At 48.5% G+C, this 27,413-nt stretch overlaps 1 protein-coding gene across 5 annotated transcripts in view; it reads left to right on the plus strand.

Moving 5' to 3' along the window:
• EPHX2 (epoxide hydrolase 2) overlaps positions 1–27,413 on the plus strand; it is a 102,794-nt gene that overhangs the window by 17,716 nt on the left and 57,665 nt on the right. For all 5 annotated transcript variants that reach the window (XR_012513278.1, XR_012513277.1, XM_074384091.1 and 2 more), the window contains exons 5-12: positions 588–710; positions 5,815–5,889; positions 9,921–10,016; positions 10,817–10,895; positions 14,302–14,336; positions 16,802–16,828; positions 18,289–18,374; positions 21,101–21,212. Coding sequence is in view for 3 of the 5 variants with exons in the window: in XM_074384091.1 (XP_074240192.1) it covers positions 588–710; positions 5,815–5,889; positions 9,921–10,016; positions 10,817–10,895; positions 14,302–14,336; positions 16,802–16,828; positions 18,289–18,374; positions 21,101–21,212 (633 nt within the window). In the remaining 2 variants the exon portion in view is untranslated. The remainder of the gene's footprint in view (positions 1–587; positions 711–5,814; positions 5,890–9,920; positions 10,017–10,816; positions 10,896–14,301; positions 14,337–16,801; positions 16,829–18,288; positions 18,375–21,100; positions 21,213–27,413) is intronic.

The following is a 27,413-nucleotide window of genomic DNA, read 5'->3' on the forward strand; positions in this document are numbered from 1 at the left end:
GAGCAAGACTGCGTCTCAAAAAAAAAAAAAAAAAAAAAAAGAATCTATTTGAGGGTAAGATGTAAAGTAAGGATCCATTTTATTCCCCCAGCCGTTAACCGGTCATAGCAAGACCATTAAACAATGTTCCTTACCAACTGGCCATGCAACTTTTCTCAGAAACCGAATTCTTATTTGTATGTGGATCTGTTTCATAGATATGTCTGCTTTTCTAGTGCCAAATTTCTACCTTTTGTTGCTTCCTAAGTTGTTTGACTCTCTGCCCTCACTACAGTTTTTTTTTCCAGACACATTTTTTTGGTCTACTTATGCCTGTTGATTTTCCCCGATGAATTTTAATTTCACCTTGATAAGTGTGTATCCCCTCCTAATCCTCTTGCAATTTCAGAAGTAGCTGAAGCCAAGTAGGTCTGTATGGGGTCATATGTATCTGTGTTTTCATGTGCATGTTATGTAATTAAATGCTTTCCATTTTAAGAGTAGATGGTTACAAAAGAAAAGGAGTTTTTAATCTCATCATAGAGGAGTCCCTATTTGCATTCTGGTGAGTTTCTTTCTGTGATTCTGCCATGCTGTTTTGGGCTCAGGTCGTTTTCTTGGATGACATCGGGGCTAATCTGAAGCCAGCCCGTGACTTGGGAATGGTCACCATCCTGGTCAAGGACACTGACACGGCCCTGAGGGAACTGGAGAAAGTGACCAGAATCCAGGTAACTTGACTTTGAAGCGAGCAAGCTTCCTGTGTTCATCTGTGGTTTCTGGACTTGAGCGGAGAAGCCACTGTCCATGGAGTTCATTGCTCCATGAATGACTGCTGGGTGCCACTCTGGCGTTGGGAGTCTGTCACCCACTGTGCAGTCAGCATGATGTCCCTAACGAGCATTGCTGCTTTCTCTGTGGTCACTGAACAGGGTAACAAGAATTTATACTAGTCTTGGGTCAGGGCTGGGGAACTGGCAGCAAGAGTGGGATGTTCAAGGCCATCTTGACCTCACTTTTGAGAGTAAATGGAGAACATTTACCCTAGGGGTCAAGGCCCCTACCTGGCATGCCCGAGCATGCCGCTGGCACTCAGGTGCAGCCCTTTAGTTCCACCCAGCTCACACCCTCTTGGCAGTCAGAGGGAAGCCTCTTAAGAAAAGCCTTTCCCTCCAGAGGTGGATGGGACAGCTGTCATGATGTCCCTGGGGCTGCCTGGGGATTAGCCTGCTCCTCCATGTCTGAGGCACCTTTCTTTTTTTGGGTTGACCTAAGATCACTGACCTCACCAAGTCCACAGCCTTCTGCAGGAGTGCAGCTCCCTCACCCTGTGAGCGCAGGGGAGAGGAGGCAGGAGAGAGCTGGTACTCAGCTGAGCCTGCCACACATCCAAGGATGCACAGCCATTGCCTCAAAGAGAACTGGGTTAGTTTGCTCAGGCTGCAGTAACAAAGTACGACAGACTGTGTGGGTTCAGCAACAGATATATATTCTCTCACTGTTCTGGAGGCTGGAAGTGCAAGATCAAGGTGCCAGCAGGGTTGGCTTCTCCTGAGGCCTCTTTCCTTGGCTTGCAGGCAGCCGCCTTCTCCCTGTGTACTCACATGGCTTTTCCCTGTGACTTTCTGCTTCCTAACCTCCTCTTTTTATGAGGACACCAGTCAGCTGGTGCTAGGGCCCAGCCTAATGACCTCCTTTAACCTTAGTTACTTCTGTAAAGGCCTCATCTCCAAATACAGTCACATTCTAAAGTATTGGGGGCTAAGGCCTGGTGCAGTGGCTCATGCCTGTAATCCCAGCACTTTGGAGGCCAAGGTGGGCAGATCAGTTGAGATCAGGAGTTCGAGACCAACCTGGCCAACATGGCTACACCCTGTCTCACTAAAAACACAAAAAAATTAGCCAAGCGTAGTGATAGGTGCCTATAATACTAGCTACTTGGGAGGCTAGAGAATACCTTGAACCCAGGAGGTGGAGGTTGTAGTGATCCAAGATCTCACCACTGCACTCCAACCTGGGCCACAAGAGCAAGACTCTGTCTCCAGAAAAAAAAAAAAAAAAAAAAAAAAAAAAAAAAAATATATATATATATATATATATATATATATATATATATGGTATTGGGAGCTAGGACTTTAACATGCAAATTTTGAGAGTGATACAGTTCAGCCCATGAGAAGATTGATTTATATTTTTTGTTTTTAATGAATAAATTAAAATATACACCCAATTACTTTATAACCTTAAAGCATCTTGTCCACACTTTGTTCATTTGTCCTTCTACAGACCTGCACATCCCAGGCCACAGAGAAGTAAGCGAATCAGGCTTGAGGTCAGGGAACCCATGTGCCTGTGACACTGGCTAGGTCTGTGCCTTCATCATATCTGAGCCACAGATGCCTGTCCTGTGAAACTAGGAAAGTCAATCATGGCTCATTTCTCTTTGTCTCAGGGGTAGGAGGAAGATGAAGATAGAAGGAAAAATGAACAGCGTCCCCCTTTTAGTCTGTTTTTTTTTTATTATGGAAAAATACATGTAACATAAAATTTACCGTCTTCGCCGGGTGCAGTGGCTCTTGCCTCTTATCCTAGCACTTTGGGAGGCTGAGGCAAGTGGATCACCTGAGGTCAGGAGTTCAAGACCAGCCTGATCAACATGGAGAAACCCCATCTCCACTAAAAATACAAAAAAAAATAATAATAATAATTAACTGGATATGGTGGTGCATGCCTGTAATCCCAGCTACTCAGGAGGCTGAGACAGGAGAATCGCTTGAACCCAGGAGGTGGAGGTTGCAGTGAGCCGAGATTGTGCCATTGCACTCCAGCCTGGGTAACAGAGTGAACCTCCACCTCAAAAAATTATTACCATCTGTGTGTGTGTGTGTGTGTGTGTGCACGCACGTGTGCACGTGTACAATTCGGTAATGTCAAGAACACGTGCATTGTTGTACACGCCATTGTACCACCATTCCCTTCCAGAACTTTTTCATCTTCCCCATGTGAAACTCCGCACCCATTAAACACCAACTGTCCATTCCCCCTGCCCCGGCTCCAGGCAAACCCCATCCTGCTTGTTTCTCTATGAATTGAACTCCTCTAGGGACCTCATGTAAGTGGAATCACAGTATTTGTCTTTTTGTAACTGGCCTATTTCACTTAGCATAATGTCTCCAAGGTTCACCCGTATTGCCCCAGGAGTCTAAATTTCCGTCCTTTTTAGGGTAGAAGACTAATTATTCCACTGTATACATAGTCCATGCTGGGTTTATCCACTCAGCTATCCAAGGACACCTGGATTGCTTTCGCCTCTTGGCTATTGGGAATAGTGCTGGTATGAATGTGGGTGCGCATGTATCTCTTTGAGACTTGGTTTTCAATGCTTCTGGGTGTGTACCTAGGATTGAAATTGCTGGATCATATGGAAATTCTATTTTTATTTTATATTATTTATTATTATTATTATTTTGAGATGGAGTCTTGCTCTGTTGCCCAGGTTGGAGTGCAGTGGCATGATCTTGTCTCATTGCAACCTCCGCCTCCCAGGTTCAAGAGATTTCTGGCTCATTTTTGTATTTTCAGTAGAGACGGGGTTTCCCCATGTAGGCCAGGCTAGTCTTGAACTCCTGACCTTAAGTGATCCACCCGCCTAGGCCTCCTAAAGTGCCAGGATTACAGCATGAACCACCATGCCTAGCTAAAATTCTATTTTTAGGTCCTTGAGGAAATGCAGTGCTGTTTTGCACGGCAGCTGTACCCTTTTATATCCCCACAGAAAAATCACCCCTTTTAAACAGGAAAGCCTGTGTCTCTTTTTCAGAGGAAGGCAGTAGGCGTCTGTCATGAACAGGCCTTGTAAATTGCACAAACATAGAAGAGGATCATGAAGTAGGAACCCCTCACCTTCCCCACCCCAAAAGCAGGGGCATCCCCTAGAAAACTGAGGACACATAGGAGGAGGGGCCCTGAGGGGCACTGGCTCTGCTCACAGGCCTTGGCTCCCCTGACCATGGACTCATGGCCATCAGAGGATACCAGGCTGCCCTCCACCATCACACTGAGTCCATCCCTGTCCCCAGATCTTTTGCAGATGCCACAGAGGTTGGGGGACTCATTTCCTTTGTCCCTCTCTGCAGACATCCAGGCAGAGTCTCCCATGGTTATAAAGGAGATAGATTTCTGAGCTTACGTCCCCATTTTAGAGGTCACAGAACTGAGTCATTGAGAAGAATGAATTTTTTCTTGGGCTACACCTTTAGGACTGAACGTGACCAGTCCAGCAGTAGGATTCACGGCGTGTCCAGTAGCAGGGTTCACGCATAAGGCAATATTCACGCACATGTGCTCAGTAGCAGGCTCCTTGTCATTTCCTCCTCGGGGAATCTGATTCCAGTAAGGGACAGAAGCCACCATAAGGACTCCTTGTTCAGGAATCTCCTGTTTACTGAGACAGGTTAGTGTAAGCCCTCAAGGACTCCTGAGAACAGGCCTGGGACCTGCCGGTGGACGGCTGTTAGCGGCTAGACTGTGTCCCCCAAAATTAATACAGTGCAGTCCTAACCTCTAATACTGCATGTGACTAGGTCTGACAAAAGGGCATTCAAGGAGATAATGAAGTTAAAATGAGGTCACAAGACTGGTCCCTAATCTCATCTGACCGGTCTCTTTAGAAGAAGCAGAGATTAAGGACAGGAGCCAGGCTCACTCCTGTAATCCCAGCACTTTGGGAGGCCAGGGTGAGAGGATGACTTGAGGCCCGGAGTTCGAGGCCAGCCTGGACAACATAGTAAGATCCTGTCTCTTCAAAAAAATAGCTGAGCATGGTGGTGCACACCTATAGTCCCAGCTACTTAGAAGGCTGAGGTAGGAGCATCACTTGAGCCAAGGAGGTCAAGGCTGCAGTGAGCTGTGATTGCATCGGTGCATGCCAGCTTGGATGACAGGGCAGAGACCCCCAAAAAAGGGAGAAGATGCAGAGATCATGACACACACAGCAAGGTACCAGGGGCTTGAGGATGCAAGGGAAAGATCATGTGAAGACACAGGAGAAGACGGCTGTCTGCAAGCCAAGGAGAGAGGCCTCAGGAGAAACCAGCCCCACCAGCACCTTGACCTTGGACTTCCAGCCTCCAGAACTGTGAGGAAATAAATATCTGTTCCTGAAACCACATAAACTGATATATTGTGGCAGCCAGAGCAAACTAATACAAAGGCCCAGAGAGTTTGATTTTGGCCAACTTGAAGGAATGACCTTTCAACAGAGGGAAGCAGTGACAGAGTGACTGCTGTGTGAGCGTCTCATGGTGTCCCACATGAGCCTGGGCGACCATTGGAGGAGCTGCCACAGAAGCAAATAATATTCACTGAAGTCCAGATTCTCAGTAGCTTAGAGCGAGGGATCTTTGCTTCTTGCTTACACGACGTTCAGTGGGCAGTGGCCAGGGACTTTGCCTCATGCAGTCCTTCGGGGACTCAGGATGATGGAGGACCCACTGTCTTCTACCTGTAGTTTCGAGGTCACACTGGACACCCAGCTGGAAGACAGGGAGTTGAGAAATGTAGAGAATCGTGTCGGGGTTTAGTGTGCCAGGCCCGAGGCTGTGCTCTTCCATTGGCCAGAATTCAGTCTTGGGGCTCCACTCAGCTGGAAAGCCGGAGGGAGAGTAGAGTCTAGCTGTGCTGGCAGGAGAGGGAGATGGGCTGGTCAGTCACCAGGAAGGCTCAGGATGGGTGGCAAAGGTGGCCCCGGAGGCCTCTTCTGGCACTAAGTACTTGGGAGAGCCTCCCTTGGAAGAAGGCTGTGGTTGTCTCTCACTGTGCCTTTCCTGCTTACAGCTTCTCAAAACCCTGGCGCCTCTGCTGACCTCTTGCAATCCAAGTGACATGAGCCACGGGTACGTGACAATAAAGGTGAGTCAGCTCTTTCTCTCAATCCACTGAGTGCTCTCTAACCAGGTCACCTAAAATGACCAGCAGAGACAACCAGAACGCTGAGCTGGGAGGATCACCTGAGCCCGGGAGGCGGAGGCTGCAGTGAGCTGTGATCACACCACTGTACCCCAGCCTGGGTGACGGAGTGAGACCCTGTCTCAAAAAGAAGTGGCCGGCAGAGACATTTGTTGAATATCGAGGGTGGTTGAACATCTGCTATTTATTTTTTATTTTTTTTAATTTTTAATTTTTTTTTTTTGGTTGGGGGGATTGGCGAGGGTTAGCATTAGGAGAAATTCCTAATGTAGATGATGGGGTGATGGATGCAGCAAACCACCATGGCATGTGTATGCATACGTGACAAACCTGCACGTTCTGCACATGTACCCCAGAACTTAAAGTATAATAATAAAAAAGAAGAACATTGTCTATTTATAAGGAAATGGAATTTCCCGCAAATCTCATTCCTTAGTAATGGATGGAAGACACAAGCCCTGTCTCAGATTCTGTAAAGCAGTGTGACTGCTGTGGCCAAACCCTCACAGAACAGCAGGCTAGGGGGCTTGGCCAGCCTGGGGCTAAAGCGTGTGCACAGCTGGCCTGTGTTGGGAGAGAAGATATTTTCTTTCAACAGGTATTTTTAATTTTTTTTGGTGGGGGGGGTAGGAGAGCGCTTCCTCTGTCAGGCGCAGGCCAGATCGAAGGGGTGCAGTGATGATTAAGACAGACCTGTCCTCAAGGAGCCCACATTGAGGGCAAGGAGAGGGAAAGGGTCGTTCATGTTCTTTCTGTTTCAAAGGGTTATCATAAGGCCAAGGCCACATGCAGAGGCCACTGGCTGATGACTGGCTGGGAGATGTAACTTGGCTTGCTGACACACAGTAGGGGTTTAGTACATCCTCATGGATTCACTTTGGGATCTTTGCTCATTTGTCACTGGCCTCATTTAAATACAGAAGGACCTAAAGCTGTGGGTCCACTCGTCTGCAAAAAATGGCCAGACAGCTACTGTGCAGCCAGGTAGACCCAGCTGGAATCTTGGTGTGGCCACTTAACTGAGATTGCAGCCTTGGGCAAGCATCTTAGGCTGTGAGCCTCTATCCACACCTTTATAATGAAATGACGATATCTCTCCATGCAGTTTCTGTAAGAATTCAATGAAACGTTGTATGCAGACCACGGGACATAGTGCCCGACAGCCACTGTGCCATAGACGGCGGCTGCCAAACAGGAGGGCCGGAGGCCGTGGCGGTGCTGGCCTTGGAGACCTTGGGAGCCCTTGCTGTCCTGGAGGAAAACCTCAGTACAATAATATTCGGAGATGAATGGAGGGTCTTCCATGACCCCAGGGATTTTATATTCGTAGCCTCTGTGGTTTGGTTACAGCAAGGATGAAGTCCGTGCTCAGAATGGGATCTGTGCTCAGAATGGGTTCTGCCAGGGTGGAAGCAGCCACCATAAACGTTGTAAAGTGGGCATCCAAACACGAGTGGGTTTGCATTGTAAGAAAAGGCTTTTTTGGGACTGAAAGCTACTGGCCAGCATCACTGATAGACATTCCTTCTATGACTCTGGGTTCTCCTGAAGGGGTGAATGTTTCATCAGGGCCTTCAGGTCTCATGTCTCTCGTGGTAAAGAGGAGTGAGGGCCTTTTCATCCAGGGCTGGGGGCTGGGTTGTAACCATGGACAGGGTTATTCTTGTAATTCCCTTAGGGTTTGCATATCCAGTTTTAAGAGATTCTTTATTTGACCTTGAAGGAGTGTGATTAGAATCGCTTTACCCCACCCTGTCTTTCCCCTACCCCATATTTAAGAGCTGGCAACAAACTTCTGGGGCGTCCCAGCTGCCCCAGGCTCTCAGGGGGGTGGTGCCTTGATTGCCCCTGAATCCTAAACCGGGTTGATAATAGATCCTTTTGTGTTCTGGCTTTATGGACATTTTTTTTTAACACAGAAAACAATGAGGATGGGAAAGGACGTATGTTTGCTGGGCTAGTCAGCTGAGTCAATATGAAGCTGTCAGCCTCAGTATCCACAGCTTTATAATGAGATGATAAAGCTCAAGAGTAAGCCGTTTTGTGTTTCTCTGGGGACCTCTCCCGCCTGCTAGAACACAGGTGAGCTAGGATCGTTTGATCAGACGTAAGTGTGAAACATTTCTCAGTGTAAGGTAAATCGATTTTAAAGTGAACTTTTGCCAAGTGCTAAAGGAAAGACCATGGAACAAACTCTGATAAACACTCTGTGAGGGGGTCTGCGAAATGCCCATCCAATGTTTTCTTGAGCAGAATAGCTTGTTAGGAATCATGAATGAAACTTCCTGTGGAGCAAGGTGTGGTGGCTCACACCTGTAATCCCAGCACTTTGGGAGGCCAAGGCAGGAGAATCACTTCATGCCAGGAGTATGAGACCAGCCTGGACAACATAGAGAGACCCCATCTCTACAAAAAATGTAAAACTTAGCTGGGTGTAATGGCATGTACCTGTGGTCTCAGCTACTTGGGAGACTGAGGTGGGAGGACTGCTAGAGCCCAGGAGTTTGAGGCTGCAGTGACTATGATCATGCCCCTGCCCTCCAGCCTGAGCAACAGAGCGAGACCACATCTCCCTCACTGCCCAAAAAAGAAACTTCCAGTGTGGGGCACAGCTTGGAGTCATCTTACAGCTTAGTGGAATTATTCCATGTGAATATCTATAATGTGACTCTGATTGTTCTCCTGCATTTCCCTCAGGACAGTGGTGATATGTAATTGGGGTAAGAACAGGGCACCTGATTATTTGGTTCATTTAGCTGGACCCCACCATAACAGTCAGGGCTGATCAGCTGCTGTAACAAACACCCTGTCCCTTTCAGTGGCTTCACACCGAATGTGTTCCTCACCTACAGCACAGTGTGTGGTGGGCTCTGTCCACGTAGCCATTCAGGCAACCAGGCTCCTCTCCGCTGCCTCCACCTTCCTCAAGGCCCACGCCATTCAGGCAGAGAGAGGAAAAGGGAGGGAGGCCGCACACAGAGGGTCCTGTGAGCCCTGGATGCAGCGCCTTTCCTCTGCTTGGGAGACACTGGCCGGGGCTCAGTTTCGCGGCCACACTGACTGTAGGCGGGGGAGGTGCTCTGCGAGATGCTAACATGTGCCTGGAAGAGGATGGGAACTCAGACCTTGTCAAGTCCTCACGGTCTCTGCCACACCCATAGCCCTGAAAAAGACTACAGGCGTGGCAAAGCTTGAACAAATTTCATATTGCATATTTTCGTATTTCATATTTAAGAAATAAACGGCTCTTAATGAAACACTCATGGTTTTGAGACAGCCAGGTGGGAGGGGTCCCCAGAGAAACTCCAAACAGCCTGTGCACTGGAGTAGAGTTCTTGCCCTTTGCAGCAGGGAGAAACCTGGCCCCTCCTCTTCCTGCGTGGAACCTGGGATTTCAACAGCAAGCCGGGAGCGCTCTGGTAGGGAGCTCTGGCCTTGCAGAGAGTCCCTATTCCCCACTTTACCTTTTCACCTAATAACACCCTGTTCTTTACTCACACTTCAAATTGTCTGTAAGCCTGTATTTTCATGACCGTGGGACAAGGACCCCATCTTTAGCTGAGCTAAGGAAAAGTCTTGCAACAGTATTCGGCACGTGACCGTGACTATTATGCTGTGCACAGTATCAGCCCCCTCTTTAATATACTGAAAATACATCAGAACAGCACCAGAAATTCTGAGACTGTGGGGCCCTTGTAGAGAGGAAGGAGAAGTGTGTTATTTCGTTTTGTTTTCCAACGTAATGTCTTTAGAGTTCTTAGGTTATGGTGAGAGCCACCTGTTGCTATTGAGTAGGTTGGCCAGAGCCCCTTCTCAGCCATTTTCATCTAACACTGGGGCCTTTCCCTGAGAATCCAGGTCTTATGCGATCCAGCAACCGACTGAAACACCGCTGGCATTCTGCAGATGCTGCGGTTCCTGGTTCCACGGGGCCTGGTGCTTGGTCACTGCCCACTCCTCTTTCCCTTCCACAGCCCGGGGTTCGTCTGCATTTTGTGGAGATGGGCTCTGGCCCTGCTGTGTGCCTCTGCCATGGATTTCCCGAGAGCTGGTATTCTTGGAGGTACCAGGTGAGGAAAGCTGGGGAGGGTGCACCCCGTCAGGGTGAGGTTGGGGGAGTCTAGATGGTGTGGCCTGACATGGACGCCCATGAGGAAGCTGAAACCTGACAGTGGAGCATTGTCTCCAAAGTGTGACCAAGGGCCGGGCACGGGGGCTCATGCCTGTAATCCCAGCACATTGGGAGGCCAAGGTGGGCAGATCATGAGGTCAGGAGATCGAGGCCAACATGGTGAAAACTCATCTCCATTAAAAATACAAAAATTAGCTGTGGTGGCACGCACCTGTAATCCCAGCTACTTGGGAGGCTGAGGGAGCAGAATCACTTCAACCTGGGTGGCAGAGATTGCAGTGAGCCGAGATCGCGCCACTGCACTCCAGCCTGGGCAACAGAGTGAGACTCCATCACACACACAAAAAGATGTGACCAGTTGGGGCAGAAGGTGACTCCAGACCTCAGGGCTGTGCTAGGGCATGAGGTACCTTTGCAGATTAGAAAAGGGCAGATTCTTTAAGACGCTCCACGCTCCCTGCTGGGAGGCCTCTGTGCTGGGTATGGAGATCTGCAAGAGCTTTACCAGGGAAGACGCTCTCTTAGATGTGGCATTTCTGCCATGCACAAGCCCCACCACTGTCCACAGAGCCCTATATAAATGGGCTGATTGCAGCCCCACAGTGAAGATACCAGGTAGTGTCACGTGGCTCTTTGGTTTGAGCCATTTACAGGAAGAAGGAGATGGAGGGAAGTAAAGAAGGAGTGTCTGCCTGGGACTGAGGAGGCCATGCTGGAGTGTGCCTGTTTGTTTTCTAGATCCCTGCTCTGGCCCAGGCGGGTTACCGGGTCCTAGCTCTGGACATGAAAGGCTATGGAGAGTCGTCTGCTCCTCACGGTGGGTGCACTGTCTTGCAGCTGTCCTGTGTTAGTCCTGCCTTCTACCTGCCTGAGCGCTCCACACCTCGGTGCTTTCCGTGGTCCCAGATCAAAGTAGCCTTCCCCTTAAGGGAGTCTGACTTCACCTCTCTCCTCTCCTGCAGTGCCCTGTGTCTCTGTACTTTGGGCTTCAGATGCCCCTGCCTGCCCCCCACACTCTGAATGAATACAGCAGCCCCAAAGGCCCAAGTTCCAAGGGATCTCCCTCTGGTTATAGGGGACGGCGGACATAGAATGTACCATCCATCTCCAGAACAGTCTTCATCTTGCAAAACTGAAAGGCGGTATTCAGTCCTCAGTTCTTCCTCTTGCCCCTGGCAACCCTCATTCTACTTTCTGTCTCTATGAATCTGACTCCTCTAAAGACCTCATATAAATGGAATCATGTAACATTTGTCCTTTTGTGTTTGGCTTCTTTCACTTAGCCTAATGTCCTGAAGTTTCTTCCATGTAGATGGTGCCACAATTTCCTTCTTTTTTTTTTTTTTTTGAGACTAAATGGCACTCTGTTGCTCAGGCTGGAGTGCAGTGGCATGATTTCAGCTCACTGCAACCGCTGCATCCTGGGTTCTAATGGTTCTCCTGCCTCAACCTCCCGAGTAGCTAGAATTACAGGCGCTCACCAACATTCCCAGCTAATTTCTGTATTTTTAGTGAAGACAGGGTTTAACTATGTTGAACAGACTGGTCTGGAACTCCTGTCTGAGGTAATCCATCTGCCTCAGCCTCCCAAAGTTCTGGGATTAGAGGCATGAGCGGCCTGGCCAATTTTCTTCCTCTTTAAGGCTGAATACTATTCCATTGCCTGGATAGACTACATTCTGCTTCGCTGTTTATCCACTGATGGATGCTTCGATGGTCTCCACCTTTTGGCTGCTGTCAACATGGATGTGCAAATAGCTGTCTCTATCCTTGCTTTCAGTTCTTTGGGGTATATACCCAGGAGCAGAATTGCTGGGTTGTGTGGTAATTCATAGGCCAGATTTTTAACCCAGTATCTGTGGATCCCTGTGGGAATCTATCCAGGATGGGCGTCCGATGGCCTGGGAACCTCTGAGACAACATACAGATTTATGAGCATTTTCCTGGTGGGTAGAGCCTCTTGTGTTTTTTTTTTATCAGTTTCAGAGGGGTCCTCAGTCCTGAACTGTTAAGAACCTTGGGTGTGGAGGCAGGAGTGGGAAGCAGCCAGGCGCAAGCAGCAGCCCTGGTCCTCCAGGTGTCGGTGATGCAGCTGGCAGTGAGTTGAGCCCAGCAGGGCTGCTCACCCCTTTTCTGAGCTGCTCCCCCATAATCATACCAAGCACGATTGGCTGTGGGGTTTAAAGCCAGCCGACATGGACTGGGACTCTCGGTCACTCAGGGGTCCACTCAGAGGACTGAGCATGTCACACAGGGGGCGTCTCGTGGTCAATCCCTGAATATTGTGCTGTTGAATTAGCCTCTGCCGCTGCCTCCTGAATGACACAAAAGCATGTTACACAAAGAAAAGCCTTTTGTTCAGACAGCTGGGAAAACCAGCTAAGGGCTTCTGATTTTTAAATGCAATTATTAAAATGTTTAATTTTCATTTACATATACCGTAGTCTTCTCTGAATCCCCTAGGCATAACTTGGTAACATCATTTAACATTCAAACCAGAGCACTCTCAAAAGTGAGACACTATTAAAACCATATAAACTGGGCCGGGCGCAGTGGCTCACGCCTGTAATCCAGGCACTTTGCGAGGCCGAGGTGGGTGGATCACGAGGTCAGGAGTTCGAGACCAGCCTGACCACCATGGTGAAACCCCTTCTCTACTAAAAATACAAAAATTAGCTGGGTGTGGTGGCGGGCACCTGTAATCTCAGCTACTCAGGAGGCTGAGGCAAGAGAATCGCTTGAACCTGGGAGGCAGAGGTGCAGTGAGCCAAGATCGTGCCACTGCATTCCAGCCTGAGCAACAGAGCAAGACTCTGTCTCAAAAACAAACAAACAAACAAACAAAAAACAAACAAAGAAAAGCAAACAAATAAAACATACAAACTGAAACTGCCCTGGAGAAAACCTGAAACTTATGGTCTTACCCTAACTCTAACTTTGTCTAAGGAAAAACATAATATAGATGCTAACTGTTGTTGAAAGATCATATGTAAAATGAATTCTAAAACCAAGCATAATTATTTAAAATACACACATTTCAGATCGCTTATGTCTACCTTTCCTATGATTTGACAGTGGATTTTAGGTTGCAAATCATTTTCCCTTAAAATGTTGAAGGTTTGTCCCACTCTTTTCTAGGTTTCATTGTTACTGTTGGGAAATCTCAGCCATTCTGATTCATGAGCCTTTCTGTGTGGCTGTTGTTTTTCCCTTACTTTGAACACTTTGGGTATCTTTTCTTTATCTGAAATTATATGATGTTGTGCTCTGACCTGGGTCTTTTCTCATCCACTTTGCTGGGCACATTTATCTTTCAGTTCTTGGAACTTTCCATGCATTATTTCTTTGCTAATCTTTTCTTCTATTTTCTCTTTTTTTATTGTTCTTTTTCTTTTTGCTTTCTGGAATTGCTATTGTTAAAATACCGTAATTGTTAAAATTGCTATTATTGTTGAAATCATACTACCCATTGATTTGGGTACTCATATGACCCAAAGCAATCTACAGATGCAATGCAATCTCTGTCAAAATCCCAATGACGTTTTTCACAAAAATAGACACAGCAATTCTGCAATTCTTATGGACCCACAAAAGACTGCAAATAGACAAAGCAATCTTGACAAAGCAATCTTGAGAAAGAATAATGAAGCGAGAGGCATTTGAAGCACACTTTCTGATTTCAAACTATATTACAAAGCTATAGTATGACAGAAACAGTGTGATACAAACATAAAGACAGACATAGTTCAGTGGATGGAGAGCCCAGGAGTCAATCCACACGTATGTGGTCAGCTGATCTTTGACAAGGTTACGAAGAATAGTGGAGAAAGGACACTCTCTTCAAAGAAACAGTGGTGAACAGTGGTGAGAAAAAACGAAAAAGAATGAAATTGGAACCTTATCTTACACCACACACAAAAATCAGCTGAAAATGGATGGAAGACTTAGATGTATGCCCTGAAACTTTACAACTACTAGGAGAAGACATAGGGGGAAAGCGTGACGATGGTCTCGGCAATGATCCCAGGGATATGACATCAAAAGCACAGGCAAGAAAAGCAAATATAAACACCGGGGTCTACCTCAGTCGAAGAGTTTCATACGTTTCTGTGGGCTTTTGTTGTTGTTTTGTTTTTGGTTTTCTTTGCAAAACGGCCCTTTTGATGTGTTGATATCTTTTAAATAACCTGAGTTAAATATATGTATTTTGTTTTTAATTGCAGAAATAGAAGAATATTGCATGGAAGTGTTATGTAAGGTAAGAAGGATCTTGGGTAACCTCTGTAACATCTTCCCCACCCTGCGTTTGTTGTTGATAGAAACCCGAAGCTGGGATGCCCATTCACATTTTAGGGAAGCATCATTTCACAGCCTCTGGTTATAAATTCCTACTGAAAGTCGAACAATATTGTCAAGTCATAGCCAATGTGTATGAAGCATTGACTGTGTCAGGTCTTCCTCTAAGCGACAGAAGAGAAAACTGAGTCACGAGAAGTTAAAGGTAATTGCCCGAGGTCAGCAGCTGGTAGAGCCAGGCTGGAAGCCCGCAGTACTGCACTCTGTTGCCTCTGAAAGTCACTTTATTTTATTAAAGATGTTATTGGCCGGACCTAGGCCAGACCTTTGCGGACTGGGGACCAGCACGGATGGAGTTCCTGCTCTAAGACAGGTTTAAGCACCATCCTGTAAGTGCTGGCAGGGGAGGCCAAGGCCAAGGTGAGGAGAGACTGGGACCCAAACCTCTATTCAGCTCAGGAGCAAAAGCAAGGGCTGGAGGAGCCCGGGAGAGGACGCACCCTTCAGGTTGGCTGGGAAACTAGTAACGATGCTGGCCACACTAGGATTACAAAAGCCTCCGTCTCTGAGTCACAGCCCGGAGGGACTTCTCCCCCTCGGGTGTGCCCCCAAGCTTCACGCGCTGCTTTGGCATATCAGAAGCAATCAGGGGTAAAACTTCTGTTTCCGGGCAGGGCTGCTCCTCCTTGCTCAGTTTCCCAGTCTTTGCCTCTTGCACTCTGCTGCTCCCGATCCCACCACATGTCTCCCTGAAGTCCCACCGAGGTCTCATCAGTGACCCGGGGAGCCCCGATCCTGCTGTTGTCCTCTAACCTGGACCTTACTTATTTCCATCAAAATCCATTCTTGAGACAGTCCCCTTGGGTCACTTAAGAGAACTGTTCTCTTGAACAAAGTCCTTGGTAAGCAAAAACAAACAGGATGGTGCTCGTATCCTTCTGTTCCACCTTTGAAAAATCATGAGTACATCCACAGCTAGATATTTACCCAAGAAAATCGATGATGTATGTCCACAAAAAAAAAAAAAAAAAAACAGATACAAGTGTTCACAGCAGCATTAGTCCTAATAGGCAAAAAGTGGAGACAGCCCACATGTCCATCAGCTGACGAATGGATAAAGAAAGTGTGGCCCATCCCTACGGTGGGACACTGTTCAGCCGTACAGAGGAATGATGGGCTGGTGCAAGCTTCAGCGGGAATTAACCCTCAAAAGACGATGCTCAGCAAAAGAAGCCATTTCTGTGTCAGGACAGTGGGTGGTGGGGGCAGGAATGCATTGGCCTGGGGGTGGAACGAGCCTCTCACTGCTCCCCTGCAGCAGCAGCACGTGGGCAAGCTCTACAGGGCAGCTGTCTTCCATCCCCCTCCAGGGAGGAGTCCAGGCTTGCTGTCTTACAATGGCAATGAGACAGCGAGGGATAAGTGTTGGTGGACACTGAATAACTCACTGTGCGTGTTTGGAGTCGGCCTGGGTCCTGAGAGGGTGCTGGGATGGGAAGGGTGGTGTCCTGAAGGCTGCTGAGTGACGGACAGCTGCACTGCTCAGCCTGGCTGCCATAATAAAGGACCAGAGCCAGGCAGCTTCAACAACAGACATTTATTTTCTCATGTTCTGGAGGCTGGAAGTCTAAGATCAAGGTGTCAGCAGAGTTGGTTCTCCAGAGAGCTCTCCTGGGCGTGTAGATGCCGCTTTCTTCCTGTGTCCTCACGTGCTCATCCCTCTGTGCGTGTCTGTGTCCTAATCTCCTCCTCTTCTTTGTGTTTTGTTTTGTTTTAATAAGAGACAGGGTCTCCCTGTGTTGCCCAGGCTAGTCTCCAACTTCTGGGTTCAAGGGATTCTCCTCCCTTGGCTTCCCAATGTACTAGAATTACAGGTGCAAGCCACTGTGTGCAGTTTAATCTCTTTTTTTTTTTTTTTGGAGACAGAATCTCGCTCTGTCACCAGACTGGAGTGCAATGGCGCCATCTCAGCTCACTGCAACCTCCGCCTTCTGGGTTCAAGCCATTCTCCTGCCTCAGCCTCCTGAATAGCTGGGATTATAGGCACCTGCCACTGAGCCCAGCTAATTTTTGTATTTTTAGTAAAGATGGGGTTTCACCATCTTGGCCAGGCTGGTCTCAAACTCCTGACCTCGTGATCCACCCACCTCGGCCTCCCAAAGTCCTGGGAGGCGTGAGTCGCTGCACCCAGCCTAATCTTCTCTTCTTATAGGCCTCCAGACACATTGGATTCGGGCCCACCCATATGACCTCATTTTACCTTAATCACCTCTTTAAAGGCTGTATCTTCAAAAACTGTCCCATTCTGAGGCCTTGGGGGTTAGGATTTCAGCATAGCAGTTTCGGGGTGGACACAGTTCAGCCCATCATAAAGGCTGAGGTGGGCAGGGGTGGTGGCTGATTTTGTCTGTGTGTCTTCTTTCTTAGGAGATGGTAACCTTCCTGGATAAGCTGGTAAGTCATTATTTTGAACTGATGTCTTTGTAGAATTCCTTTGGGGCCTGGGTAATTAAAGAAAAGGCATCAGCCTGGCGCAGAGCTACACGGGCAGGGAGGGCACATTTTTGGGGCAGTTAAGGTGGGGTGGGCATGGGCAGCGAAAATCACAAAAACAGATGGCAGAGAGCAAGGATTTCTTGAGAACAGGATGGAGATGAGCTTGTTTCTTTGTCTTTTAATGTAGCCGGTTCCAGGGAATGGAACCAGGGAAGACAGCCTTGAGAAGTTTGGAAAATATCCCATAGGCTAGTATTTCCCAGCTCTTGTTTAAACTTTCGTCCCTCTGACAGTCCTAAAACCTAATGCTTGCATTTGGCATTGTTGGGAATGCCAAGCTCAAGGATAACAAATGAAAGGGCATCAGCAGTGCTGAGCTGAGAAGGTGCCTTGGCTGAGCACACTTCCACTCCCAAGACTCCATGGTGTAACAGCCTCCCCGTCCCCAAGAGAGGTCACGGGGGCAGAATGGACCGAGGGGTCAGCTCAGCCAGGACAGCAGCAGTGGAGGACAGGGGAGGGCTGTGGGGCAGTGGGACTTAGGGCCTCTTAATTGGATGTGGGAGCCAGAGAGAATCTAGGCAGCTGACCTCCGGTTTGCCAGCAGGGCACTGTGCCTGACACGGCGGGGAAAACACCATGAGGATATTGGGGTCCCTGCCCTCTGCAGATACTCAGTTTCACTGGATTAGGTTAGGAACTTTTGGTTGTGATGCGGATAGGGAACAGGGCATGGCCCAAAGTGGCCACCCAGTCCTGACTCTGTACAGCACTCTGTCTCTAGAGTGACTCTGCGGTGGCCACCAGCGGGGTCAGTGTGGAGGGAGGTGTGGGGTAGGCTTTGCCATGTAGGTTTCGCTCTGTGATGTTTGCACGACGAAACCTCCTGACGCATTTCTGAGAACATGTCCCCCTCCTTAAGTGGCACATGGCTATAGCTGCTCCGTAAAGAGGAGTTGACGTCATTGTCAGTGCCGGCAACAGAAAGAGAGAGATGAAAGATGCTTTTGAACCTTTCATGGTTGTTTAAGGGAGGGGAAGCTCCCAAAAAAGTGGGATGGGAGGTAGAAGCATAATCATTAGAAAAAAAGATGCACATGGGACGTGAAGCGTCTTTTAAGATAGAAGGGAGGAAAACAAGAAAAGGACGAAACAAAGTTTGATTTGAGAGAAGGGAGAAGGGAGAAGGGACCCATGGCCTATGGCCCCGGCCTTCTAAGCAGATGTAAAAGCCCGGCGATTTGTGTTAAGGGTCTTCGGCTGGTGCAGGGAGGAGAAGCTCGAAGGGCGGGCATTTGGAAGCTGCTGTGGGTCAGGAGACGAGGCCCAGGTGTAAAGGGGCTGGCTGAGGGCCGAGCCTCCCAGCATCCGGTTCCAGAAACCTCCCCACATTTGGCTTCCTTCTTTCTGCTTCCTAGGGCCTCTCTCAAGCAGTGTTCATTGGCCATGACTGGGGAGGCATGCTGGTGTGGTTCATGGCTCTCTTCCACCCCGAGAGAGTGAGGTAATTGGGCCTCAGGCAATAAGGATTTTGGGGAGGCTGGGCTTGAACTCCTGTGAGAATTGTTCCTCAGATCTTTAAGCCTGGAAAACGTCTCAAAAATAAGTAGGTGATCTGGGAAGGTGATATCTTCGCTCTTGAGTGTCTGGTGACACATTAATAAGAGAGCCTGACTGGGCATGGTGGCTCACACCTGTAATCCCAGCACTTCGGGAGGCCAAGGCGGGTGGATCACGAGGTCAGGTGCTTGAGACCAGCCTGGCCAAGATGGCGAAACGCCATCTCTACTAAAAATAGAAAAATTAGCTGGGCATAGTGATGTGCACTTGTAATCCCAGCTACTGGGGAGGCTGGGGCAGGAGAATCACTTGAACCCCGGAGGTGGAGGTTGCAGTGAGGCGAGATCACGCCTTTGCACTCCAGCCTGGGAGACAAAAGTGAAATTCCATCTCAAAAACAAACGAAACAAAACGGGATCTAATGAGCTAATGCGTTAGGAAGCAGCACCTGTTAATAATTATAGCCAATGGAACAAATAATTCAGGGCCCGAGTGGCCGGTGGTAATGCACGAGGATCATGGCTGAGCTTGAGGGGTGCAGGGGAGGCAACAGGTGTGTCTTCAGTCCTGGACCGAGAATCAGAAAGTGGCCTTCCATTCTGCCCTGGTCGGCTGTGGGACACACCACTTCACTTCTTAGGCCTTGGCTTTCTCAACGACAAAGTAGTAATGGTAACTCCTGCCTGACTCCACACCAGAAAATGCTGTGCAAATGTACAGCGAGCCCGGCATGTCCTGGTCCCCACCATTTCCTTCACGTCACTCCTTCTTAGCCCAGCATTTCACGGCTTGAGTGAGAGCTATCAGATGGCAGGTTTGGGCCCAGAGACTCTGTAGTCTCTGGTGGTTTGAGCTGGTGAGCTGCATTTAAAACCTATCTGACTTCCAATTTCGGCCTCTGGTCTTGGGAAGTTAAAGAAGCATCATCCTCAGTTGCCATCTGAATTTCTCTAACTAATCCAGTTATTTTGTATTTGGCTAAGTTTATGAGATTGGAACTATGAGGAAACTTTGTTCTGTTTCACTCTTGGCTCATATGATAGGATTATATGAAAAACTAAAGAATCAAATGTTTCCTAAAATATTGTTAAAGTTTTCATGCTATTGTTCTGCTCATCTCTTTAACTTTGTAAATTTTTAAAAATTTCTTGCGGGTACATAGTAGGCATATTCTAGCTTCTCCCTCTAACTTTGTGTCCCCTCTCTCATTCAAAATGGAAATAAAAACTTGGTTCTTAAGAAGTGGGTTCGCCAAAACATGCATGACATGCTGGTTAAAGGGACAATAGCAACAAGCTGTGTTTGCCCCTCAAATTCACCCCCTTTTCTATTCCTTCCCTTTTTTTTGAAACAGAGTCTCGCTCTGTCGCCCAGGCTGAAGTGCAGTGGTGTGACCTTGGCTTACTGCAACCTCTGCCTCCTGGGTTCAAGTGATTCTCCTGCCTCAGCCTCCCGAGTAGCTGGGACCACAGGTGTGCACCAGCGTGCCTGGCTAATTTTTGTACTTTGAGTAGAGGTGGCGGCTTCACAGCACAGGCGAGGCTGGTCTCGACCTCCTGGTCTCAAGTGATCCAGCTGCCTCTGCCTCCCAAAGTGCTGGGATTGCAGGCGTGAGCCACCATGGCCAGCTGTCTTTTCTGTTCCTTTTGCTAGCATCCTGTTCCCTCTTTGGGTGATAATGGAATGGTCTACTGGCTGGATTCCCGGCTTCTGGCCTCTGCATCTGTGTCTGTGCGGTCTCTCAGGGCTGGATTAATCTTCCTGACTGCAACATATCTACCCTCCCCTCTTCTCAGAAGCCCTCATGGTTTTCTTGGCTCTTAGAGCATCAAATTCAGACTCAGGGCCCTTCGTGCCTGGCCTCCCACTCACTGCCTTTGTGGGGTTATTTTCCAGCATAGCCCATTCCACGTTTGGTCTCTAGCCAGGCAGACTCCGTGCTCCACTGAACACAGCTGCAAGCTTTGCCCCCTTCTAGGATTTGCTCAGGCTGCCTCTTGATGTTCCCCTCGAAGGCCCTGTTCCCCTCCCCAACTCTCACCACTCTGAAAAGCCAAGTTCAAATGCTCGATTTCCACAAGGTCCCCCATGATGCCCAGTTCAGAATTCCTTATCTCCTTCCAACCCCCATGCTATCATGTGCTACGGCTCATGTCATAGTCGTCTCATAAGACCATTGTGTGTTTTTCTATTCTAACTTATTAAATTATGATGAGCTCCTTGAGGATAGAAATGATATTTTATTCATTTTACATTTTCTCTTCCCTGGTATATACCATAGAATTATGCTCAATCCAGAGGAGACACAATGAGTGAATAAAGAGTGGCAAAAAAATGAATGTGTATTTTAAAACTAGAGAGATTTGTGTCTCCATATGCTATTCAGGGTTGCTATAGCATGTGTAGTTGTGTGTGTGTGTGCGTGTGTGTGCACGCCTATGTGTCTGAGGCAAGTTGGTGAGAAATAGTGCAATTTAGTGGGGAAAAACCCACTGGGCTAGGAATAGAAAATCCTGAGTTCTGATCCCATTCTCCCCTTCACTGCTGGTGTATGACCTTGTGTGTAGAATGTTCCCACTCTGAGCTTCAGTTTTGAACCACAAAGTCCGTTCTGGCTCTTGTAGACGGTCTCCTTACAGGGGCTAAGTCTTGCTCCTCTTATTTCTGTAGGGCAGTGGCCAGTTTGAATACTCCCTTCATACCGGCAAATCCCAACGTGCACCCGATGGAGATTCTCAAAGCCAACCCGGTGTTGGATTACCAGCTCTACTTCCAAGAACCAGTAAGTGTGGCACCAAGGGCAGCAATGGCAGCGTTAGTGTTGCCTTTCTCCTTCCTGTCTCCTTCTTGTTTGCTTTATCTCTGTCCCCTTTAACTTTATGTGTCCTTAGTCAGAAACGATTTTTACAAATGGGCTCAGGTGAAACCAGCTGCCATGCCCAGCTGGCCCTTCCCAGGCGATGGCACATTTCCGTGTGTGTTTGGGTGGTGAAGGGCTGGGGGATGTCGCACCCTGGGGAGATGGCTTATTCGGTGACTCTGCAGTTGCAGAGTTTGGGGGCTTGGTGCTCAGGTAAGAGCCGCCCCTCCTGGTTCTCTAGCCAAGAGGCTGGTGGACCCCACCTCTCTCATTGGTGGCAGCTGAGGTGGTGGAACCCACCTCTCTCATTGGTGACAGCTGAGCTGGTGGACCCCACCTCACTCATTGGTGACAGCTGAGCTGGTGGACCCCACCTCACTCATTGGTGATAGCTGAGCTGGTGAAGCCCACCTCTCTCATTGGTGACAGCTGAGCTGGTGGACCCCGCCTCTCTCATTGGTGACAGCTGAGCTGGTAGATGCCACCTCTCTCATTGGTGACAGCTGAGCTGGTGGATTCCCACCTCACTCATTGGTGACAGCTGAGCTTTGTGATTAGGCACCAGGGTCTAAGGCATCCCCAAACTTTTTACACAGGGGGCCGGTTCACTGTCCCTCAGACCGTTGGAGGGCCACCACATACTGTGCTCCTCTCACTGACCACCATTGAAAGAGGTGCCCCTTCCTGAAGTGTAGTGGGGGGCCGGATAAATGGCCTCAGGGGGCCGCATGCGGCCCACGGGCCATAGTTTGGGGACGCCTGGTCTAAGAGTCCTGCAGCAGACCCCATGTGTGCTCTGAAGAATGTGCTAAGTTTCTAGGTATCAACCCACGTGCCATGAAGTTGCCTTTCAAAGATGCCCCCTGGACATGGCTAATACATGCATTGGGGAATCCCTGCCACCCTTAACTGGAGTTCACTGAGAGCAGCGTCAGGATTCCATGTCACCTGACGTGGTGCCCCCTGTGGCTGCCCTCTTCTGTGGGAGGCACCTGCGGGTGCCTCCATCCACTTTCGGGAATTATCCAGAGAGAATAAAAGGTGTTTCCTGCACACTCCAGAGAGAGGAATGGAAGGAAGTAATTGGGAATGTGAGACTGTCTCCACATCCCTCTCCCAGCCTCCACCTCTGCTCCTCTTAGGAGGTACCATTTCCGGCAAGACTACAACTATCCCCATTTCGATTCAATGAGAGTAGGTCTTCTCCAACAATTATTTTCATTGATGAGACAGCATCTATGTGAGAGGATCTGCAATTCAGGCAATAACTGGACTCATTGACCGAAAGCTTCCAGCGGCATTTCAGGCAATCTCAACCTGTCGCATCGCACATCCTATGGGGAGGCCAGGGCCCCGCCGTGCTATGTCCTGGTGTGTGGGAACCCATGGGCTTCCATTGGCCTGATTGAAGTCACAGTGTCCTTCATTAGTGTGAGATAGTCTCAGTCGCAAGCCTGTGGGTATGGTGTGTGGTGTAGAGGGTAGATTACTTTGCTGGGGCTGCCGTTAACAAAGGCCTGGCAGCCCAACAGATGGCAGCTTCAACAACAAATTCACTCTCTTAGTTTTAGAGGCTGGAAGTTCAAGATCAGGGTATTTGTAGAGTTAGTTTCTCTTGAGGCCTCTCTCCTTGGCTTGTGGATAGTCCTCTTCTCCTTGTATCCTCATGGTATTCAGTTCATTAAAAAAAAAAATTTTTTTTTGTGACAGGGTCTCACTCTGTCACACAGGCTGGAGTGCAGTGGTGTGATCATAGCTCACTGCAGCCTCGACCTCCCCAGGCCCAGATGATCCTCCCACACCAGCCTCCTGAGCACTGAGACTATGGGTGTATGTTGCCACAGTTGGCTAATTTTTTTTTTTAATAGACACAGGGTTTCACCATGTCAACCAGGCCAGTTTCAAACTTCTGGGCTCAGGTGATCTGTATGCCTTGGCCTCCCAAAGCTCTGGGAAACAGGGGTGAGCTACTACACCTGGCCAAAAATATTTCTAATTGTGGTTACATACATGTAACATAAAGTGACCCTGTCCCCTAGTTGTGAGTGTGCAGTTCTGTGGCATTAAGCACGTGTACACTCTTGTGTAGCCATCACCACATCCACCTCCAGAACTTGTCTGTCTTCCCAACTGAAGCCCTCCACCCATTAAACACTAACTCCTCATCTCCTCTCCCAGCCCCTGGCAGCCACCGTTCTGCTTTCTGTCTGCATGGTTTTGACTCCTCTAGGAGCCTCATGTAAGTGGAAGCATGCAGTATTTGTCCTTTCGTGACTAGTTTCTTTCACTGAGCATCGTGCCTTCGAGGTTCATCCAGTGCAGTAGCATGGGTCAGAACTGCCTTCCTTTTTAAGGCTGAATACTTTTCCATGGTGTGTATAGACCACATTCCCTTAATCCGGTCATCTGTCAATGGGTTGCAGCTCCAACTGTTGTTGAGCACTGATGCCAGGTAGTTCTAATCGTCACAGCAACACTAAGAATCCTCTCCTATCTCCTCAGCCGAACAAACAGAGGCTCAGAGGGCTTAACCCCAACTGGCCAATACCAGGTACATCACTGGGTCAGGATATTGACCCAGGCTTGACTTCAAAGCCCATGCTTCCCACTAAGCTGGGCTGGAAGAGAGCTTGTGCCTTGTTCTGTGAGCTATGGTGATTCAAGCAGAGAGAGGAGGGACAAATCGGGATAAACTCAAAGTCCTGATTGCAAAAGTGACCTTAGGAGAAAGACGCTTAGTAATTACAGCCTTTGTAAAGGCACAGTTTTTTGTTTCAAAGGTTGTTACAGTTATTCTGGAAAAATCAGTACCTCTATTCTGTCGTGGCAGCTGGGTTTAAAATCTGCAGCGAGAGTTTTGAGGACGGTTTTGTTCTTAAGAACAAAGCGCCTTGGCAGGGAAATGTTACATATTCAAATGAGTGATCCAGCCATGGAAAGACACCCAGCAACCAGGTTGGGCTGTATCCAGCCACTGGGACCACTCAGTAGACACAGAGCTAGGACTGGAGGAGAAACGGGTTCCTGCCAGCCTACCAGGTACCTATTCTCTAAGGAACAAGTAGGCAAAGGCACTTCCCATCTCTGGCCCTCAGTTTCCTCCTCTGCAAAAGGTTAGTCTTGGGTGGTTTTCAAACAGGTAATAGCTTCAAACTTAAGCTGACTCCAGGTGGGTAAGTAAAGCCATCAGCATGGAGACCAGCTCTTTGAAACACAGCGGGTGCTGGGGGTTCCTCCTTCCTGCCGGCTCCTAACCCGTTCCCTCCCTGGCCGGGACGAGGCATTTCTGGCATCTCCAGCTTCTCCATAGGAGCACTGAGGCTGTTCCAGACCCACGCAGCCAAAGGAAGACTGCTTCTGTGCTGTGGGTGTACCTGTCTCCCCAACCTTATTTTTTAAATTATTTTTTGAGACGGAGTCTCACTGTATTGCCCAGGCTGGAGTGCAGTGGCATGATTTTGGCCCATTGCAACTTCTGTCTCCTAGGTTCAAGTGCTTCTCTTGCCTCAGCCTCCCAAGTAGCTGGGATTATAGGCACCCACGACCATGCCTGGCTAATTTTTGTATTTTTAATAGAGATGGGGTTTCACCATGTTGGCCAGTCTGGTCTTGAGCTCCTGACCTCAGATGATCCACCCTCCTTGGCTTCCCAAAGTGCTGCGATGACAGGCATGAGCCACCGCACCCAGCCCCATCTCCCCCACTTTGGGCTCATCTCTGCTGAGCAGAGCTGCCCAAAAGTTTAGAGTCAGCTCCCATATAGCTCTTTGAGCCCTTAGCCAACATGTTGAGTCTTGGCCTGGGAATCTGCCAAGTGTGCTGGAAACAAACAAGGCTGGTTTTTCTCTGCTTCTCAGAGAAGAGGTCACAGCTTTTCACGTGTATAGTGAGAAAGCATGAAGGCCAGTGGAATCGGTTGGGTCATTTCAGCTGAGCTGTTTCACGTTTTAATTCTGAGGATTCCCAAAGTCCTCGCCTGGCCTGGGGGATACAGCTCCTTAGCCTTCCCATACCAGAACGTGCGTAGGATATCCTAGGAACCCTCCCCTCCACCTCGTGACACTGGTCCTCTTTACTTGGCCTTAAGCTGCACGTGTGTATTTTTATTTCTTTGAGGAAGATTGGGTGCCAGGCACCTGTGTGTGTGTGTGTGTGTGTGTGTGTGTGTGTGTGTCTGGAACCATATAGCAAACTAGAGGCAGATTTCAGGCATCAAAATGCCCTTTTGGGCTGGGCATGGTGACTCACATCTGTAATCTCAGCAGGCGGGCTGGTCATCTGATACCAGGAGTTCGAGACCAGTATGGCCAACATAGTAAAACCCTGTCTCTACTAAAAATATAAAAGTTAGCTAGGCGTCGTGGTACCTGCCTGTAATCCCAGCTGCTCAGGAGGCTGAGGCAAGAGAATCTCTTGAACTTGAGAGGCGGAGGTTGCAGTGAGATGAGATTGTACCACTGCACTCCAGCCTGAGTTAAAAAAAAAAAAAAAAAAAAAAAAAAAAAAATAGGGCGGCGGGGTCGGGGGGGAGGGTGGGGAATAAAATCCCTTTTGTTTAGGTATTTAACCAGATGAGAAATTAGGGATAAGAGAGAAAATGTGGGAAAAGAAAAATTAGAGACGGAAAGCTTTACCTGGCTGAAAATCATCCACAGATGATTTTCTTTCCCCTCAAAACATTGAGTCTCTCTCTGTCTTTATTTTTTCCTTGTGTTGCCCAGGCTGGTCTCCAAGTCCTAGCATCAAGTAGTCCCCCACCTCAGCCTCCCAAACTGCCGGGATTACGGGTGTGAGCCACCATGCCAGCCTAAATGTCGGGTCTTTCTTAATCTCTACAACATAGTAGCTCCTTCAGGCCATGGGGACAGCTGGTGATTAGAGTTTATGTTTTAGGCTTTTTTAAAATTATGAAGTAAATCATGCTTGCTATTTAAAAAAAGGTCCTGAGCACACACATATACACAATTTTTAATATAAAGGGAATCATGCCACTTTGTCATTTAATTCATATTGCACTGATTTTTTGTCAGCACATACAGATTTGTCTCATTCTTTTTAATGGCTGCATGGGGTTTTGTAGCTGGTGAACCAGGAATTATTTAATCCTCTGTTGACAGACATTATTTTGATTGTTTTTCACAGCTGAATAATACAGTTTAAAAGAGGGGTTGGTTTGTTTTGAGAAGGAGTTTCGCTCTCATTGTCCAGGGTGGAGTGCAGTGGCGCGATCTCAGCTCACTGCAACCTCTACCTCGTGGGTTCAACCGAATTCTCCTGCCTCAGCCTCCTGAGTAGCTGGGACCACAGGCGCTCACCGCCACACCTGGCTAATTTTTGTAATTTCAGTAGAGACGGAGTTTCACTGTGTTGGCCAGGCTGGTCTCAAACTCCTGACCTTGTGATCCACCCGCCTCGGCCTCCCAAAGTGCTGGGATTACAGGCGTGAGCCACCCCATCCAGCCTGGCAGGGTTATTTTCAGTGTTTTAAACTGGTGGTGTTATGGTATGTTGTGGTAAAAACCAAATACGAAGGGGTTTGGAGTCCGGTGTTCTCATTTATAACCTGCCTGACCTTCCACAAAGCACTTCAGGCCGCTACCTGAGCATCTGCTCTGTAACAAGGGCTGCCCAGCTCAGTGCTGCTGTGGACAGAAAGACTGGCACTGTCAGCAAATGGCAGGTGGCCCCCTGCACCCTAGGTCCCTATAGAGTTTTCCAAGTCTTTCCTCTCCACCTCTCTCATCTGACCAGCCACACCGCTGGTCAAAGGTCAGCAGTTTGCTCTCTGCCCAGATTTCAGATGCTTCTAGCCACTGGCATTTTTGACCTCAGGGACAACCACCCCACCGTTTCTCCTGGCCTGTCTGAGAGAATTCCAGGGGAATTGGAGTCATTCTTGCCAAGGTAGACCGAGCATGAAACAGAGTTGCTGGCCCAGCCTGCTGATCAGCAGAGGCGTCCTCTGGCATTAATTGTAAAGGGCGGGAGGGCTCAGTGGGGGCTTCGTGGATGCTGCAATTTGGCTTCAACAGCTGTCTCCACTCTCAGCCACGAAACAATAGCCACAGTTAAGTGCAGCCTCTCAGCGACTTGTTCTCTACCTTGGAAAGGACCCAAGAGAAG

Source organism: Saimiri boliviensis, chromosome 13 (genome assembly GCF_048565385.1).
Source record: "Saimiri boliviensis isolate mSaiBol1 chromosome 13, mSaiBol1.pri, whole genome shotgun sequence".
Taxonomy (NCBI): domain Eukaryota; kingdom Metazoa; phylum Chordata; class Mammalia; order Primates; family Cebidae; genus Saimiri; species Saimiri boliviensis.